Genomic DNA, 18,352 nt, shown 5'->3' on the forward strand with positions numbered 1-18,352 from the left:
ATACACACACAGACACACACATACACAAACACACACACATACACACACACACACACAGACAGACATGCACATACTACTACTTTTTTTAGGTATATACATAAACACGCAATACAGCCAAATTGCTCCACGTCATTTATTTTTGTGGAAAGCCAGTGCAGGCCTGAGCGGCGGTCATATTTTGTACCGCCATGCGGTACATCTAGTTATAAGTAAGTCTGGCAATCAGCTTAAAGGAACATGCCAACTTTTTGGGACTTTAGCTTATTCACTGTATCCCCCAGAGTTAGATAATGAAAAGATGAAAAAGGTATGTATGGACTTATCTAACTATCTAAAGTCCCAAAAAGTTGGCGTGTTCCTTTAATGTAACTGAAATATTTGTGCAAAGTAAAAGATCCAGAGTTTGATGCATATTCTTATCTCTGCTTTCCATTTCCAGAAATCTTATGCCCTGAGCGCAGTCATTTTGAGTCTCATGGAACAAGCTGCCCTGCAACTTGCAGCAACCCAGCTGCCCCAATAAACTGTCCCATGCCAAATCAGGAGAGCTGTATTTGTGATGATGGGTACATCCTCAGTGCTGGACAATGTGTGCCTGAAGTGAACTGTGGCTGCACATTTGAGGGCTTCTATTACTCTGAGGGACAGTCAGTAGTGTTGGACGAGGACTGTGGGAGACAATGTGTTTGCAGTAGAGGGTCAATGGTCTGCTATCAGCACCAGTGTGGTCCAGCAGAGGTGTGTGGACTCTATAATGGTGTGAGGGGCTGTCGACCAATCAGTTATGCTACCTGTTCGGTTGAAGGCCTGGGTTCATACCACACATTTGATGGACAAACTTTCAGATACCCAGGAGCTTGTGGACTGACCCTTGCAAGAGTGATGGGGCCATCCCAACTGCCATACTTTGTTTTGACAGTGGAGAAAGTACCCAGAGGCCTTCAAGACTTTTCCAGGTTCCTGAATTTTGAGGCAGGAGGAACTCATGTTTCCATTGAATTGGGAGAAGGTAGCAATGTACAGGTTAGCTAAAGAATCTTAGCTTGTCATTTATTTGGAGCAGTTTAACTAAATTATTTAAAACTAATATGCTAGATCAATTAACTTTTATATTGTCCTCAGGTGGATGGACAGATGGTTGGCCTTCCCATCAGTGTTGGTTCTAGTCAGATCCACATCTATCACAGTAGTGTGAGGGGTTTTGTGTTGGAGACAAACTTTGGAGTGACCGTTAGAGCTGACTGGCCGCACATTGTCCGAATCACGGCTCCAACCACTTACAACGGTACACTTGGAGGTCTGTGTGGGAACTTGAATGGAAACACTAATGATGAATTCTACAGCCCAGATGGGGTCCTGCTGGATGACTCCCAGCTATTTGCAGATAGTTGGCGTGACGGATCCCTGTCAGCCCACTGTGAGGACCCAGCTGACATTTGGGAACCAGGACTTTATCAGAACAGAAGCGAGTTCAGTGAGCTCTGCAGCATCATGGCAATGAACGATGGACCATTTGCTGAGTGCAGCAGAACACTAGACCCTCGGCAGCAGATTGAAGACTGCATTCAGATGCTGGAGCAGACGGAGGGTGCCAGGGAGGCTCTATGTGAAGCCCTGCGAGGGTACACACTACACTGCCAACAGAATGGCATTGCAGTTGGAGAGTGGAGGACTATCACCCACTGTGGTTGGTATCTTGTGATGTGATAAGATTTTCAGTATTAAAAGTATATATCTTCTTCAAAATTCTGATCATTTATTGCCTTTTCCATCCCGTTTTGCCTTAATTGTCCCAGATCCCAACTGTCCAGGAAATACCCATTTTGAACTGTGTGGCACATCCTGTCCTGCGTCCTGCCCTAGCCTCTCGTTTCCCTTCCAGTGCGCTCTGCCATGCCAGGGGGGATGCCAGTGCAATGATGGACTAGTGCTGGATGGAGATCGCTGTGTTCCCCCCACTGGTTGCGGCTGCCACTATGATGGCCGTTATCGGCAGCCTGGAGAGCAGTTCTGGCATGGTGAAGAGTGCCAGTTCCTGTGTGTCTGTGATGGAATCACTGGAAATGTCCGTTGCACACCATCATCTTGCAGTGACCAAGAAATCTGCAGTGTGGTGGAGGGGGAGTATGCCTGCCATCCTCGTCCACATGGTAGCTGTTATGCTGCTGGAGATCCACATTATATGTCCTTTGATAGAACCTACTTTGACTTTCAAGGCACATGCCGATATGTGCTGGCCACAGTATGTAATGATACTCGTGGACTACCACACTTCCAAGTGGAAGCAAGAAATGAAGCATGGAATGGATGGCCTGTGTCAATAACTGTTGAAGTTTTTGTCAATGTCTCTGGGCATCTTGTTCACATGTCAAAAGATATGAATGGTTATTCTGCTGTTAAGGTAAGCAAGTCCCACTTACAGTATTTTGCCATTGAGTATACGTGAAAAACTTTGTTGTAATTATTGATAATAATGTTTGTATTAACAAGCTCAACTTTTTCTTCAATTAGGTTGATGAAGAGATCAGAAACCTCCCTGTTTATCTTGACTCTGGTCGAGTGTCTGTCTACTCCACAGGACAGTTTGTCTATGTTTCCACTGACTTTGGTTTCAGTGTCATTTATGGTGGTTCCTGGGAGGTAAACATTGTTGTGCCAGCAGACTACAGTGGAATTATGTGTGGCATCTGTGGTAACTTTAATGGCCACCCGGAGGATGACTTCCTCACTCCTTCAGGGGCTCTGGCACCTTCAGCAGACCAGTTTGGGGCAGAATGGATGGTTGAAGATGACATGTCATGCAATCATGGCTGTGGGGACCATTGTCCTTTGTGCCAAGATGAGAGCACAACTCAAGCCTTGTGTGGGATCATCAGAGACAATCAGGGCCCCTTTAGCTTCTGTCATGGTTCTGTAGATCCACAAGCCTACTTTGATAACTGTGTGTTTGATGTGTGCATCTCTGGGAACCATAACGATGTTTTGTGTCGCTCTGTCCAATCCTATGTGAGTGCTTGTCAGTCTGTCAATGCCATGGTCTACCCCTGGAGAGAACTTGCATCGTGTGGTAAGTGACTGGAGATGTGGATGAGATATTTAAAAAGACCAGTGCAATTAAACTAAATGTTTATTTATTTCCCTTATTCATTGTGTTTTCATTTAATCTCAAATATTTAATATTGTACATATTATTAGTAGCATTTAGTTTTCATGTACATACATTTTTCTGTTACATTGCCAGTCATGGACTGCTCATCAAACATCCCAAACAGTCATTATGAGGTGTGTGGAACAGACTGTGGCCACACGTGCGCCAGCAGCATCGATGCTAGTTGTGAACACACATGCTCAGAAGGTTGTTTCTGTGATGAGGGATTTGTGAGGAGTGGAGGACTCTGTGTACCAGTGGAACAATGTGGCTGCTTGTATGATGGATTCTACTATCATGTGAGGATTAAAACATCATGTTTTTATGTTAAGACTTATTATACAGGGCAGTGGACGAGGGGAAGCACACCCATAGCATATTATGCAACATACATCATCTCAAACACTTATCAGAAAACTGTGGTATTGCCATTATACAAAGATGGCATCATCATAATACTTGCATTTACTCATAAAAACTACATGGTGATACCATGATTTTTTAATGTAAAAATACTCACTGATGTTATGTTATAGAAATGTAAAGTTTGTGGTCATTGTTGATTTTGTAGATTGGTGAACAGTTCTGGGATTCAACATGCTCTCAACGCTGTCAGTGTTTTGCTCCAAATGATCTACGCTGCACTGCATCTTTCTGCCCAGCGGCCATGGAGTGTGCGGTCAGAAATGGACGTCGTGACTGCTTCAGTCCAATGTCCACATGCACAGTCTGGGGCGACCCCCACTACATCACCTTTGATGGGGCTGTGGCCCACTTTCAGGTATAAACTGGTAAACTGCTGTTTTTTTGCAGACAATTACCTTAACTGTTGTTTTGTGTTCCAGTAGACAAATTAACCAAAAAAAAAAAAAAAGTTTATTCTAAGGATGGTTATTGGATTGAGAATATCTAATCAGGGTTGGATTTGAAATGTATTTCATAAATCGAAGAATATTCATATATTTATGAATGTATGCAATGTCTTGACTTGTTCAATAAAGACTATGGCCTGGTTTAGATTAAGCAATTAGGCTTTAGTTTAATTAGGACATTGAAGTAGCTTGCATTAACATGCCTTAGAAAAAACATTAGTGTGTGTATCTTGAGACAAAACAATGGCACTGACATATTTTATGATATGTCAGTGCAAGTTGCTTTCAGTTAAAATAGCTCAAACATGCATTTAGTCTGGGACTATACTTAAGCCTTGTCTGTGAAACCAAAGGTAAGTGTATTGTGTTAATCTTACCAGGGAACGTGTTCGTATGAGATTGCCCAGACCTGTGGTAATGTTACGGACAGTGATCTGCAGTTCCGTGTGGTGGCCACCAACAGGCACCGGGGGAACATGGTGGTGTCATTTGTGTCTGCAGTGGATGTTTGGTTGTCTCAGCATGAACAACAGATGCACATCAGTATTGGGCAGAACAGGAGAGTTAAAGTAAGTTACACTTCAATTAATGCCAGTATGAATACATCTTTCACTTTTTTCTCTTTTCTTATGTTGAAATTTTCTGATTCTCCTCCAGGTTGATGGAAATGCTATTGACACACCAGCCTATCAAATCAATGATCTTGTAGAGGTACATGAGGATCAGGGATTTGTAATTCTTAATGCATTCAATGAATTCATTGTCCATTTTGATGGACATAGCAGCCTTCTAGTCAGAGTGAGTGAAAGATTCTCTGGATCTCTATGTGGAATGTGTGGAAATTTCAATGGTAACCCTGCGGATGACAAAGTGCTGCCCAGTGGAGAACTCGCTTCTGATGACATTTCCTTTGGCCACAGCTGGAAATCAGACACCAGCATTCCAGGGTAAGAATTTTTACCTGGTTGGCTGTGATCCAAAAATGTGTCTCAGGTTTGTTTTGATGGAGTGGTGGACAGGGAAAAAGGTTAATGTGATTTGTGGAGTTCTTGCAGCTCAAACAATAGGGCATGGCACTATCAATGCAAGGCCATCATTTGATTCCCAGGGAATAGATGAACTGATAAAATGTATGTCTTGAAAGCAATGTAAATCATTTGCTATTAACGCCTCTATCGAATGCATGGAGTGAAATGGAATTATTTGCTGCTGACAGAATGAAACACTGCATATATTTAACATATTTGCATTTAAAAATGAAGAGATAGAGAGAGTGGCTTCCAAATATTGATTTCATGCTAATGTTCAATTTTACAACTTTTTTTTACTTTCAGTATTGTGTTGAGTTCTCAGTGTACAAATTAAAATATAAGTATATAAGTATATAATTGACCTGAAGTTTCCTTGTATTCTTCAGCTGTGGTGCCAGAGACCAGACCGGTAATGTTGATGAGTGTCCACACAGGCAGAGGTATTCTGATCTCTGTAGTATTATCACCAACACCACTGGCCCCTTCCAGAACTGTCATCTTCATGTTGACCCAGCACCTTACTTCTACTCTTGTGTGTATGATCTGTGTCTCTACACACGTACAAATGGCATGCTATGTTCAGCTGTTGAGGCCTATGAGACAGCTTGTGCCATCTTGGAGACACAGATCCCAGAATGGCGCTCGGGTCTCCGGTGCGGTAAGTCAAAAATCACATTTCATCACAGATTATTTTGTGATTTTTGTCACCAGCGTTATTAAAAATGTAGGTAGCTGAACTAACCTGAAAGCTAACCTAAGAAAGTAGCAGGGTGGGGGAGGGTGGGTGGGTTTGTGGGTGTGGGGGTGTGGGGGGGGGGGGTCCATAGGATTCAAGTTTGCTTTTTTGTCCTCTGTGTTACTGTTACTGTTTTTAGAGAAACTGTTTCCAAATGATTCAGAGGATGAATGAGCTGATTTTGATCTAACCTTTAACTGATTTTTCTAAACTAATAAAAAAGAATGACAATTTAAAAACATGATTAATTCACAAATTGGTCATTGCTAGCTCTTAACAGACTATGATTTTAATAGCTATGATTTAAAAAAATAGCAGCACTACCATTAGGCTATTTTTTAGCAATGCCACTGCCCATGTCACAATGAGCCAGCAGTTCCGATATTGGACTTGACCACCAATCATGGGTAAATTGTAATCGTTGCTACACATTAAACATGTGGAGACCCCCCCCCCCCCCCACCCCCACCCCCAATTTAATTCTTATGGTCAGGTGGATGGAAAGTGTACTATCTGTGGATCTCAAAGTTATAAAAAGTTAAATAACCCATTGAATTCACTAGAAAGAATAATTTATTAACTTGAGGAATACAGAGCAATAATCATTCTGGGGACCAGAATGTTAAGCTCTGACTCTGTTAACATGACTCAGTGTCTTTGTGTTGTATTTAATCTATCTGTGCTTTTCCTCTTAGATGTGAGAGATCGCTGTTCTGAACTCAGCTGCTCTGAGGATGAATGGTGTGGAAAGAAAAATGGTGTTTATGGCTGTTTATGTAACGATGACCAACCCAGAACACAACCTGACTCTTTTGGTTGGTATTATTCAACAAAAATAAAATAAAATAAAATAAAATAAAATAAAATAAATAAATAAATAAATAAATAAATTTTTCCGGTCATTAGTTGCCTTTTTCTTTTTTAACAATTCTGACAATCTTTTGTCTTTTTATCCCCTCTCAGAGTTCTCAGAAACCTGTGAAAGCAGCTCTGGCTCCATATCTGTGTCTCGCTGTCAGCTCTTTGAGGCTGGTTTTCCAGCTGATGTCTTACACCTCAATGATCCCAGCTGCAAAGGAACGGTCCGGAATGGCAGAGTGGAATTCCATTTTGATAACGATGAACACATCTGTGGTACAAATCTTGTGGTAGGTTTAACGTCTCGGTTACTGTTGTAACCCTCGTTCCCTGAAGGAGGGAACGGGAGACGTAACGTCGACGTGACGACGTAATTGGGATCACTTCAGGGAGCCCTATCAACTTCGAGTGTCTACAGAACGAGCCAATGAACGTTGGCGTGCGTGAATCGCGTCACGCGCCCCGCCCCGCCGCGCGGGTATAAACAGGAAGCGGGCGCACGCACACATTGTTTTTCGCTGAGGAGCCGAGATTTGTGACGGCCATGCAGCGATGGTCAGCAACGGTGGCGACGGGACGTTACGTCTCCCGTTCCCTCCTTCAGGGAATGAGGGTTACAACAGTAACCGAGACGTTCCCTTTCAGTCGCTCACGTTCGACGTAACGTCGACGTGACGACGTAATTGGGATCCCATGGAAAACGCCACGGTTGCTGCCACATCCAGCGCCCTACGCAGAACTCTCAGACCCCCAACTGCTGGGGCGGAAGGCCTGCGTAGAGGGAGTTCAACTGCTGTTCCATTATACCCCACACAGAGGAACTCTTGGATAACACTGGGAAAGCGTACCTTTCCAGGGGAAAGAACGCTGCGGAGCCACATCCTGCCCGAAGGGAGGTAACATGTGGAGAATACACATATGGACTGGCCGAAGGGGCAGTGCAACATATGGAATGTCACTGGGGTGGCTCCACCCGAAGGGGGAGACACACCGGACAGTGACGGCAGAGCGGGCTCTGCCAAGGGAAGACACGGGCTCACCGCAGGGAGCTGGTCGTGGAAGAATACACATATGGGATCGCCGCAGGGATCACCACATATGGAACCCAGCCTAGCACAAGTTACACAAGCATACAAGCACTAGACCTGGCGTCGGACGCTCCGCAACGTCCGACTGCCGAAGGGGTGCGGAGGAACTCACAGGGCTCGCCAAGTGGGGAACTCGACTGGAGTAAAAAGCGCACGTATCCGTTCCTAGGAAGGGAGTGGCGCAGCAAGCCGACACTAGAGCGGGAACTTCGGTGTTACCGGCTAGTAGAAGCGAGCACACAGGAAGAAACCGGCTCAACACGTAAGCTATAAAACCTAGCGAACGTGTTAGGTGTCGCCCAGCCCGCAGCTCTACAGATGTCTGTCAGCGAGGCGCCGTGAGCCAGCGCCCAGGAAGAAGCGACACTCCTAGTGGAGTGGGCTTTCAACCCAGGCGGGCAGGGCACGCCTTGGGCTTCGTAAGCCAAGGCGATGGCATCCACTATCCAGTGGGCCATCCTCTGCTTGGAGACAGCCTTCCCTTTCTGCTGGCCTCCGTAACAGACGAAGAGCTGATCTGAGGTCCTGAGGCTTTGCGTTCTGTCCACGTACAGACGCAGAGCGCGAACGGGACAGAGAAAAGCCAGGGCTGGGTCTGCCTCCTCCGAAGGCAGCGCTTGCAGGTTCAATACCTGGTCCCGGAAGGGAGTGGTAGGAACCTTGGGCACGTATCCGTGCCGGGGTCTCAGGATCACGTGAGAGTTATCCGGGCCGAATTCTAGGCACGATTCGTCGACCGAAAATGCATGCAGGTCCCCTACCCTCTTGATGGAGGCCAATGCAACCAGGAGAACTGTCTTACAGGACAGGATTTTTAACTCAGCAGATTGCAGAGGCTCAAAGGGTGGTCTCTGAAGAGCCGAAAGGACCAGAGACAAATCCCAAGAGGGTATAGAGAGTGGGCGAGGAGGATTTAGTCTCCTTGCTCCCCTCAGGAACCTGACGATCAGGTCATGCTTTCCCAAAGACTTACCATCAACAGCATCGTGATGTGCAGCAATAGCGGCAACATACACTTTAAGGGTGGAGGGAGACAGCCTTCGCTCCAGCGCTTCTTGCAGGAAGGAAAGCACGGCTCTGATCGAGCAAGATCGGGGGTTCTCCTCGTGAGAGGAGCACCAGTCAACGAACAGGTTCCACTTCAACGTATAGAGGCGCCTCGTAGAGGGTACTCTAGCGGAAGTGATGGTGTCAACTACCGCAGGGGGTAGGTCACCTAGAACCTCCGCGTCCCGTCCAGGGACCAGACATGGAGTTTCCAGAGGTCTGGACGCGGGTGCCATAAGGTGCCCCGTCTCTGAGAGAGCAGGTCTTCTCTCAGAGGAATGGGCCAGGGAGGGGCTGTCGCGAGGAGCACTAGTTCCGGGAACCAGGTCCGGTTGGGCCAATACGGCGCAACTAACAAGACCTGCTCCTCGTCCTCCCTGACTTTGCACAAGGTCTGTGCAAGAAGGCTCACTGGGGGAAACGCATACTTGCGTAGGCCCCGGGGCCAGCTGTGTGCCAGAGCATCCGTGCCGAGGGTCCCCTCGGTCAGAGAATAGAACAACTGGCAATGAGACGTGTCCGGGGCAGCAAACAGATCTACCTGTGCGGTCCCGAAGCGCCTGAAAATCAGCTGGACCACCTGGGGATGGAGTCGCCATTCTCCCGGTAGCACCTGCTGCCGTGAGAGCTCGTCGGCTGCACGGTTGAGCAGGCCCGGAATGTAAACGGCACGAAGCGACCTCAGATGCTTCTGACTCCAGAGGAGGAGATGGCGGGCGAGTTGTGACATGCGGCGGGAACGTAGACCACCTTGGCGGTTGATGTACGCAACGGTCGCAGTGCTGTCCGTACGGACCAGTACGTGCTTGCCTAGAAGCAGCATTTTGAAACGGCTCAGTGCAAGACGTACTGCTAACAACTCGAGGCAGTTGATGTGCCAATGCAGTTGAGGCCCCGTCCACAGACCTGAAGCTGCATACCCGTTGTACGTGGCCCCCCAGCCGGTGGTAGAGGCATCCGTGGAGACCACAGAGTGCCTGGACACTTGTTCCAGGGGAACACCTGCCCGCAGGAACGAAGGGTCCGACCACAAGCTGAGAGTTTGGCGACAGTGCGGAGTCACTTGGACCCGGCACGAGCCGCTCTGCCACGCCCATCTCGGGACTCGATCGTGGAGCCAGTGTTGGAGCGGCCTCATATGAAGCAATCCGAGCGGCGTAACCGCGGCTGCAGATGCCATATGCCCCAGGAGCCTCTGAAACAGTTTCAGTGGTGCCGCTGTTCTGCGTCTGAGCGTGCTCACGCAGTTCAACACTGACTGGACACGGGCCTCGGTGAGGCGCGCTGTCATGCTGATCGAGTCTAACTCCATACCGAGAAAAGAGATCCTCTGCCCGGGGGTGAGTTTGCTCTTTTCCCAGTTGACCCGAAGCCCTAGGTGGCTGAGGTGACTGAGCACCATGTCCCTGTGTTCGCACAACTGCTCTCTCGACTGGGCCAGAATAAGCCAGTCGTCGAGGTAGTTGAGGATGCGAACACCACGCTCGCACATGGGAGCAATGGCCGCCTCCGCGACTTTCGTGAAGACGCGGGGCGACAGGGCCAGCCCGAAGGGTAAGACCTTGTACTGATATGCCCGTCCCTCGAACGCAAAGCGGAGAAACGGTCTGTGTCGAGGGAGAATCGAGACATGAAAGTACGCGTCCTTCAGGTCGATCGCTGCAAACCAATCTTGGGGACGGATGCATTTGAAAATGCGTTTCTGCGTAAGCATCTTGAACGGTAGCCTGTGAAGGGACCGGTTCAGGACGCGCAGGTCCAGGATTGGTCGTAACCCACCACCTTTCTTGGGTACAATGAAGTACGGGCTGTAGAAGCCGGTCTTCATATCGGCTGGAGGGACCGGCTCGATCGCGTCCTTCGCCAGTAGGACTGCGATCTCCGCCCTGAGCACGGGGGCATTGTCCGCCAGAACACGGGTGAACAGGATGCCCTTGAAAGCAGGGGGGCGCCGGGCGAACTGAATCGCATAGCCGAGTCTGATGGTACGGATGAGCCAGCGAGACGGGCTGGGAAGCGTTAACCAGGCTCCCAGAGACCGAGCAAGCGGGACCAAGGGCACCACAGACGTACCCGGGGTGGGGCAGCGCGGCGGAATGCAGGGACCCGACTCGGACGGCACAGCGGCCCGAAGTGGGGTCTGAGTGTGTGGTGCAACACATACCTGCTTCCGTCGAAGGGCAGAGCGGGTGTGCGGAGGCGTCAGAACGTCCAGGACACAGCCACTGCTGCCTGCTGGCGATGAAAGAGGGGCTGGGGAGTGACAAGGCATGGCGGCGTCGTCGACTGCCAAGCGCGCCCTCTTGGGGCCCAGAGGTTTCAGAAATTGCTCTTTTTTTGAAAATGTGGCGGAACAAAAAGAAAAGGAAACAAAAGATTCTCCGCCCGGCCCTCCACCGGGGGAAGGAGTGGCGCCTTCGCCATCTCCTGAAGAGCAACTTGATCCACCTCCGGGCCGCCCGTCTCAGGGTCGTTTGCACCGTCGCTTGCCTCCTGGTTTGGCAGCGGCCTGGAAGGGGCGGGGTCGGCTTCCTACGGCTTGCTCCGCGCTGAGGCCTGGATGGTTGCTGCTGCTGCTGGGGCTTAGCGGGAGCGGAGGACGCCGCAGAAGGCCGACCTCGGCGACGAGTAGACGGAGGGTCTGCGGCCGGCGGACGGGTGGGAACAGCAGCGGTCCGCCGGGGCAGGATGTGCCGGATGGCCTCCGTCTGCTTCTGTGCGGCCGAGAACTGTTGGGCAAAGCTCTCGACCGCGTCGCCGAACAACCCAACCTGGGAAAGAGGGGCATCCAGGAACCGATATTTATCGGTGTCCCTCATATCCGCCAGGTTGAGCCAAAGGTGGCGCTCCTGGACCACCAAGGTGGACATCGCCTGACCAACTGAACGTGCGGTTTCCTTCGTCGCCCGGAGGGCGAGGTCGGTTGCCACACGGAGCTCCCGGAGGAGCTCTGGGTCAGAACCACCCTCGTTCATGTCCATGAGCGCCTGGGCCTGGTGGACCTGCAAGAGCGCCATGGCATGGAGGGCAGAAGCAGCCTGTCCACAGGCCTTGTAAGCCTTCGCCGTCAGACCGGACGAAAACTTACAGGCCTTGGACGGGAGGCGTGGATAACCCCGCCAAGAGGAAGCGGACGCCGGACACAGCTGCATCGCGACGGCCCGCTTCACTGGGGGGATATCCACATACCCCTTAGCTGCCCCGCCGTCGAGGGTGGCGAGGGGTGAGGAGCCACTAGAACGGCTTCGGGCACTATACGGTGCCTTCCACGTCCTAGAAAGCTCCTCATGCACTTCCGGAAAGAAAGGTACCGGGGCGGCGCACTGAGAACCAGCACGGCCCGCCCCGAGAAACCAATCGTCCAACCGAGAAGGTTCGGGACGTGGTGGAGGATTCCACGCAAGCCCGACCTTCTCGGCGGCCCGGGAAAGCATAGCAGTCCATTCTGGATCTGGCTCGGACAACGCTACACGCCCCGAGGGGGGCAACGCAGCCGAGTCGTCATTTCCAGAGGACAGCTCCCCCTCCGATGCTGCGATCGACATCTGGTCATCAGCCGGAGCCCCAAAGGAAACGGTTGGTCGTTCCGGAGAAGGACCAAGACGTCCACTAAGGGGCCCCAGTGGCGACAGCGCTTGTGAGGCGTGAGGGGCCCGCGGAGGATGACTCGACGGGGAAGCCCTCACGGTAATCCTCAGATCACCCTGGTCATGCGCCGAAGTAGGTCTATTCTGCGGGGCAGAATAGACACTAGATCGGGGCATAGGCGAGGGGACTGCACCTCCCTTGAGGTAAGCGAGTCTCGATCTAAGCGCTGCGATAGTCATGTTCCCGCAGTGGGAACATGAACTATCCACAAAAGCTGCCTCAGCGTGTTGAATGCCCAAACACGAGAGGCAACTGCTGTGGCCATCTGCTGGCGCCAGGGAACGACGGCATCCAGAAACGCACAAGCGGAATGACATCTTGAAAAAGATGCAGGGTCACGCTTGTGTTGCTCTTTTAGTGAAAATAAAAAAAGGATTTAGAAAAACTCTCTTTTGTGTTGAGGCACCCAGGGGTAGCCGCAGTGTGAATGCACACACAGGGGAAACGCCCACCGAACCGACACACACACACACAAAACACAAACACAATGCTGTGAAAACAGCAGTTGAGAGCTGCAATGCTCGCGGCCACCGCTGATCGCGCCGTCACACCAACACAGGAACAGAGAGATGATCCTCTTTTTGAAGTCTTCAAAGGCTGATTCTGATAGACAAAAAGTCTCATAGAAACTCGGCTCCGAAGTGAAAGACAATGTGTGCGTGCGCCCGCTTCCTGTTTATACCCGCGCGACGGGGCGGGGCGCGTGACGCGATTCACGCACGCCAACGTTCATTGGCTCGTTCTGTAGACACTCGAAGTTGATAGGGCTCCCTGAAGTGATCCCAATTACGTCGTCACGTCGACGTTACGTCGAACGTGAGCGACTGAAAGGGAACTATGTATAATCTATTCAGTACACAACATTTAAATATTTGTAGTGTCTGATAGAACCAACAGAGTTTGATCTGACCACTTGGGGAATCTCTTTGAGACTTTGAGAAGTCTGTAGAAAGGTCTGTAAGGATACTGAATCAGTAGAAAACAAAATTAAGGTCCCAAAGAGATTCAGTGGGGAAGGATACACAACATAATGCCACAAAAGACACTGGAACTTGTGTCCACTTTCTTCAATTCTACATTCTAAAAATTCAATTTGTAGCCCTTGACTGATACATTTTGGGCTTTGTAGTTTTTAATGATATGTATAATGTTGAGTTAAAAAAAAAAAAAAAGTTTTTATTTACTCCAAGTACATGGTTAGGTAGAGGCTATTTACACTAACTCCACCCAACAGGTATTTAATAGTAGGAATAAAGTTTTCAACAGGTCTTTAATTGGCCTATAATTTAAATTGGATATTGAGTCTTCGCATTGATCGGACGGGCTGAGACATTGACACGACACATGCAGCTCTTATTACCACACTCAAAACCATGGCTCCCTTCCTGGACCTTCGAGGACCTTTACTGACCAGCAGATTCAATATGATAGGGTCAGGGGAAGGTGTAGTGTGGGCTTTAGGGACAGGGACAAGTAATGTCCCAGTAAGGTAGCATCCATTTATTATTATCACAGACTGTTTTATAATAGTATTACTACAATATAAGGTGCAATTTAGTATCTGCCAGTATTTGCACTAAGTACTGTATAAATAGCATCTAACTACTTTTTTTTACTTAGTGCAAAGAAAATACTGCTGTAGTGCAAATGACTGCTGCCTTTTTAAATACCTTGAATTCAATTTAGGCTAAATTACAAAATGTTATATTTGTTGTCCACAGGCTAACAGCACCCACTTCATCTATGATAACTTTATTCTGGGGACACCGAGGTCAGAAGATCTCATCATCAGCAGAGAGAAAATCCTGAAGCTTTCTTTCAGCTGTGCTTATCCTCAATCACAAACACTTTCCATGAATGTGGAAATCAACCCACTGGAGAGGTGTGAGTCAAATACAAATACAAATACAAATTCTGGTTTCAGCAAAGCTACTGTTCTTAAAGGAGTAGTTTACCAAAACTGAATATTGTGTGTTTGTGTTTAATATATGCTACTCCTAAAGCAGAATTTAACCCATAAAACAAAGAGGTTTTAACACAGATATATCCATTATTTCAACAGCATTGTGAACAAGACTCTTCCCGCTGGTGAAGGCAGATATCTGGTCCGGATGATTCCATATGAGGATGATGAGTTTACCCGGCCCTTCACTGGTCGTGTGGATGCAGAGCTCGACCAGGAGATGCATGTGGAAGTTCGTGTTGAGGGGGTCGACAGCCGCCAGTTTGCCCTGGTGATGGACACGTGTTGGGCTACACCTGTGAATGATCCTGATTACAGCCTCCGCTGGGATCTCATCCTTTCAGAGTAAAGCAGGGCTTCTTTCTATTCTTTTAAGCCTATAGCTTTAACTCAATGTAACATTTGAATAAATAATAATCATTTAACTTTTAGTATTGCCTTACATGCTTTGTCTTTCAGTATTTCAGAACTAAAGCATGAGATCATTTGAAACAGTTAATACAAAAGTGAAAGAATTTGTCATTATTGATATTCTCAGGTGTCCCAATCCAAATGATGACACAGTGGAGCTGCTGCAGAACGGCGTCTCGACATCCAGCCGTTTCTCCTTCAGGATGTTTATCTTCACTGCAAACTCCACTAGGCTTTACCTGCACTGTGCTGTTCACCTTTGCCTTCTGTCAAGCAATCGCTGCTCAACTGTGAGTTTACAAAACCTCTCATAGTTTATAAATTTGTGATACATTTTCAAGAGTAGCTTTAGTACTGTAGTTGTGAAATAATTTTTCAATGTACTGTATGTGCTGAACATCAATCTAATAGCCAATGTCCCTGTCTGTGTATGTATATGGAGTATCTATAGTAAAATTTGATGGGTAAATGTAAAGGTTTATGAATCTGCAGTTTATAAACCCTTATTGATCAAACACTAATGTAAATAAGTTTGGTATATTTTAGGGTTTAGGGCCAGATTTACTAAACAGGTCAAATAAGTGTGAGACACACTAAAGGACACGGATGCAGTCAGTTAATTTACATAATAACCAACGCAATCTATTCAGAGGAGTGAAGATTTGTGTAGGGGTGTAAAAAAGCAGATCCACTGATGACAATCAAAATGACAATACATTATATCTTCCCTCCTAAGTATGAAACAAGAATGCAAACATAATCGCTTTACATACATATGCAGATATTGTAAACATTAAACACTGCTGTTTACTTAAACTCTGGAATTTGCATAAAACTTGCACATCCAAATAATAATAAAGAAACATTAGCACATATTGTATACAACTTAGTCAATGACACAATCTATCTCAACAATGAACTGGTGTAACTAGGAAGGAGAGGTTACTAGCACATCACTTCCACAAGGCATCTTTACCACACCTTTCCTTGACTACAAGCAGAGCCTGTCAGGAGGCTTCGCAACTCTGGCTCGTCTAGTAGTGCACTGCCCAGTTATTAAAGTCTTCTTAGCAGCCCTGAGTTCTGTAGGTGATGTTTGGGATGAACTAGGATGATCCCAGCGATCTTGGGGTGATCGAACTGTGATGATGCCATTCTTTCCTTTTTATCTGTTCTTGACAGACTTCTGACACCATGATGACACAGAGCTTCAGTACCGAGCCATGCTCATACTTTTTACTTAAGAGATAGATGCCATGCACATACAAAGTAGGAGGGGACATAGGTACAACTACAGAGGCCAAAGCGTCACTTAAAGAAACGTCAAAATGACAATAAATTACAAATGTCAAACGAGGTTTTGTGCTGGCTCTATCTGTTAGTAAATCTGGTCTTTAATGTTCAAGGCTGCCCTCTTCTGGAGACATTGTGCTCTCCTTTATCTTGTTGTTCAGTGATATTTAACAGGGATTCACACAGATTTTGCTCTTTTCTCTATTAGGACTGTTCTTCCGGACACCGGCGGAGAGAGGGCAGGTCTCTGGACTTCCATGACAGTGCTTCCATATCCATGGGTCCTCTGGTGTTGTCTGAAGGGAACACAGGTGAACATTTCATTTATTTTAATCATTTGTAAATAAAAGTTTCTGTTGGTGTATATTGTGAATACATTACATTTCACTGCATTTTATTATATCCCCTGTTCACAGATAAGTGGGTCCCAGAACAAGTGAAGGTATCTGAGGCTTCTTGTCTGTGTGGTTCTCTGATGCTGATACTTGTTCCTCTGATGAGTGTCCTGACACACTTTTAGTTTAGTACCACAACATTTTACATGCATATTGTTTAATGCCATTTTAATTGGCCACACTGGTTTTGGGTTTCTAAATGTTTCTTTATTTCATACCTGTTATTTGATGTAGCATAATAGATTTATTGTTTAATAATTTGCATTAATTGTTACTACATTAATACATAGATCAAAAGTGCCTAATGTTACTGAATAAAACGTCGACCCAGGACGAGCTATAGGACTGTGATGCTTTGGGAGTGTTGATGGACTCGATCTACTCCATCTACGTTTTGATTCCGATCCAGATTTTGTCTTTGACAAAAATGTGATTTTCTCAGCTTTTTGTTTAAAATGCAAAGTTTCTTCTTCTTCTTCTTTTTAAAGCAGAGGGTATGTTCTTTCATTTGATATATTGCATGTTCAGACATTCATGCAACAAAATGTTCTTTGTTTGAGTTTATTTGACATAAAAAGTAGCAATACAACTGCGTTACGCATTATTGGTCAAGGATAACACAATAAAGTTGCATTCATTTATTTCCATTGTGGTCCTTGATTTTAGAGAGTAATTCTCATTTATTTTCTTTAAAAAAGTTGTTTAATATTTTATTCAGGCAATTATTATAAGGCATGTATGAAAAGGGTCTTAAAGGGACAATGTGTCGTTTTTTAGGTATTTTATTATCTAAAATCAATATTTTTATTCACAATTATGTCCTCAATGGTGTACAAATACCTCTGCCAATGATCTGACTTATCCTCGTAAACGAAGAATTTATTATCTTTATATACATGGGACGGGTAGGTCCACGGAGGCTTCCATGTAGTTCCGCCATCTTGAAAAACTTTAATAGCAGAGAGGGAGAAAAAGTACTAGGCCAGCGCGTTTCCGTTCAGAGCCAGCGTCACGTGACTGAAACCAGCGGAAGCGGAGGAGCAGAGCAGAGAGAGGCGCTTGTCACTGCCCCGGCAAGTTTAAAAGGCTGCACTGCACGGTTATTTATAATGGAGGACCATACAAATGCTGAGTCACAGGACACCATCCTGTGTGCTGGATGGCAGAGGCAGGCTAAATACACATTTATTGCACAGATATTAACATAAATAAATACATAATCTCTGTATTACATACATTACATACATAGACTCCAATGCCATATTTCTCATGTTCGTCCAACCAAGGGATGCTGCTGTTGTTCTTCACGCAATTTTTTTATCCCCCAAACTACTTCAGCGGAGCCTACACCAAACACTGATCCCTAAACCTTTTATAGAAAGATTAGAAAATTGTAAAAATACAGCAGCCGCACACTCAAAAACTGTGCAAGATCAATTTATTAGCAAGCTTTCGGTCTTACGACCTTCTTCAGGCATACAAACAAAGTGGATTCACTTTGTTTGTATGCCTGAAGAAGGTCGTAAGACCGAAAGCTTGCTAATAAATTGATCTTGCACAGTTTTTGAGTGTGCGGCTGCTGTATTTTTACAATTTTCTATGATGATTTAGTTTAGCAGCACCTCACTACAAGACTTTATTGACGGATGAGCGGTGGTTTTTTCTATTTTCTATTTTATAGAAAGATTAAAAATATGGGAGAAATACAGGAAAACATTTAAACAGGATGATAGCGGGATAGCAAGGTAAAATACGGGAGAATCCTGGGAAAAACGGGAGGGTTGACAGGTATGAAAACAAGGTTGTAAGTTTTGTTTGTTCAAAACTGTAACATTCGTTTGTTCGTTGTGTCAAGTTGCAGT

The 18,352-nt window shown here is 46.6% G+C and overlaps 1 protein-coding gene across 1 annotated transcript in view; it reads left to right on the plus strand.

The window, feature by feature from the left end:
* The window catches only part of LOC311095866 (alpha-tectorin-like), a 40,571-nt gene extending 23,435 nt beyond the window's left edge, over nt 1–17,136 (plus strand). The window contains exons 19-34 of the mRNA XM_084134706.1: nt 440–1,023; nt 1,123–1,687; nt 1,797–2,401; nt 2,512–3,067; nt 3,242–3,447; nt 3,720–3,929; nt 4,401–4,589; nt 4,678–4,967; nt 5,438–5,709; nt 6,483–6,602; nt 6,751–6,935; nt 14,150–14,310; nt 14,491–14,736; nt 14,930–15,092; nt 16,304–16,406; nt 16,512–17,136. Of these exons, the coding sequence (XP_083990832.1) occupies nt 440–1,023; nt 1,123–1,687; nt 1,797–2,401; nt 2,512–3,067; nt 3,242–3,447; nt 3,720–3,929; nt 4,401–4,589; nt 4,678–4,967; nt 5,438–5,709; nt 6,483–6,602; nt 6,751–6,935; nt 14,150–14,310; nt 14,491–14,736; nt 14,930–15,092; nt 16,304–16,406; nt 16,512–16,615 (4,559 nt within the window). The 3' untranslated portion in view covers nt 16,616–17,136. The remainder of the gene's footprint in view (nt 1–439; nt 1,024–1,122; nt 1,688–1,796; nt 2,402–2,511; nt 3,068–3,241; nt 3,448–3,719; nt 3,930–4,400; nt 4,590–4,677; nt 4,968–5,437; nt 5,710–6,482; nt 6,603–6,750; nt 6,936–14,149; nt 14,311–14,490; nt 14,737–14,929; nt 15,093–16,303; nt 16,407–16,511) is intronic.
* The last annotated feature ends 1,216 nt before the right edge of the window (nt 17,137–18,352 follow it).

This window comes from Abramis brama, assembly GCF_963993115.1.
Source record: "Abramis brama genome assembly, chromosome: 14".
Classification (NCBI taxonomy): domain Eukaryota; kingdom Metazoa; phylum Chordata; class Actinopteri; order Cypriniformes; family Leuciscidae; genus Abramis; species Abramis brama.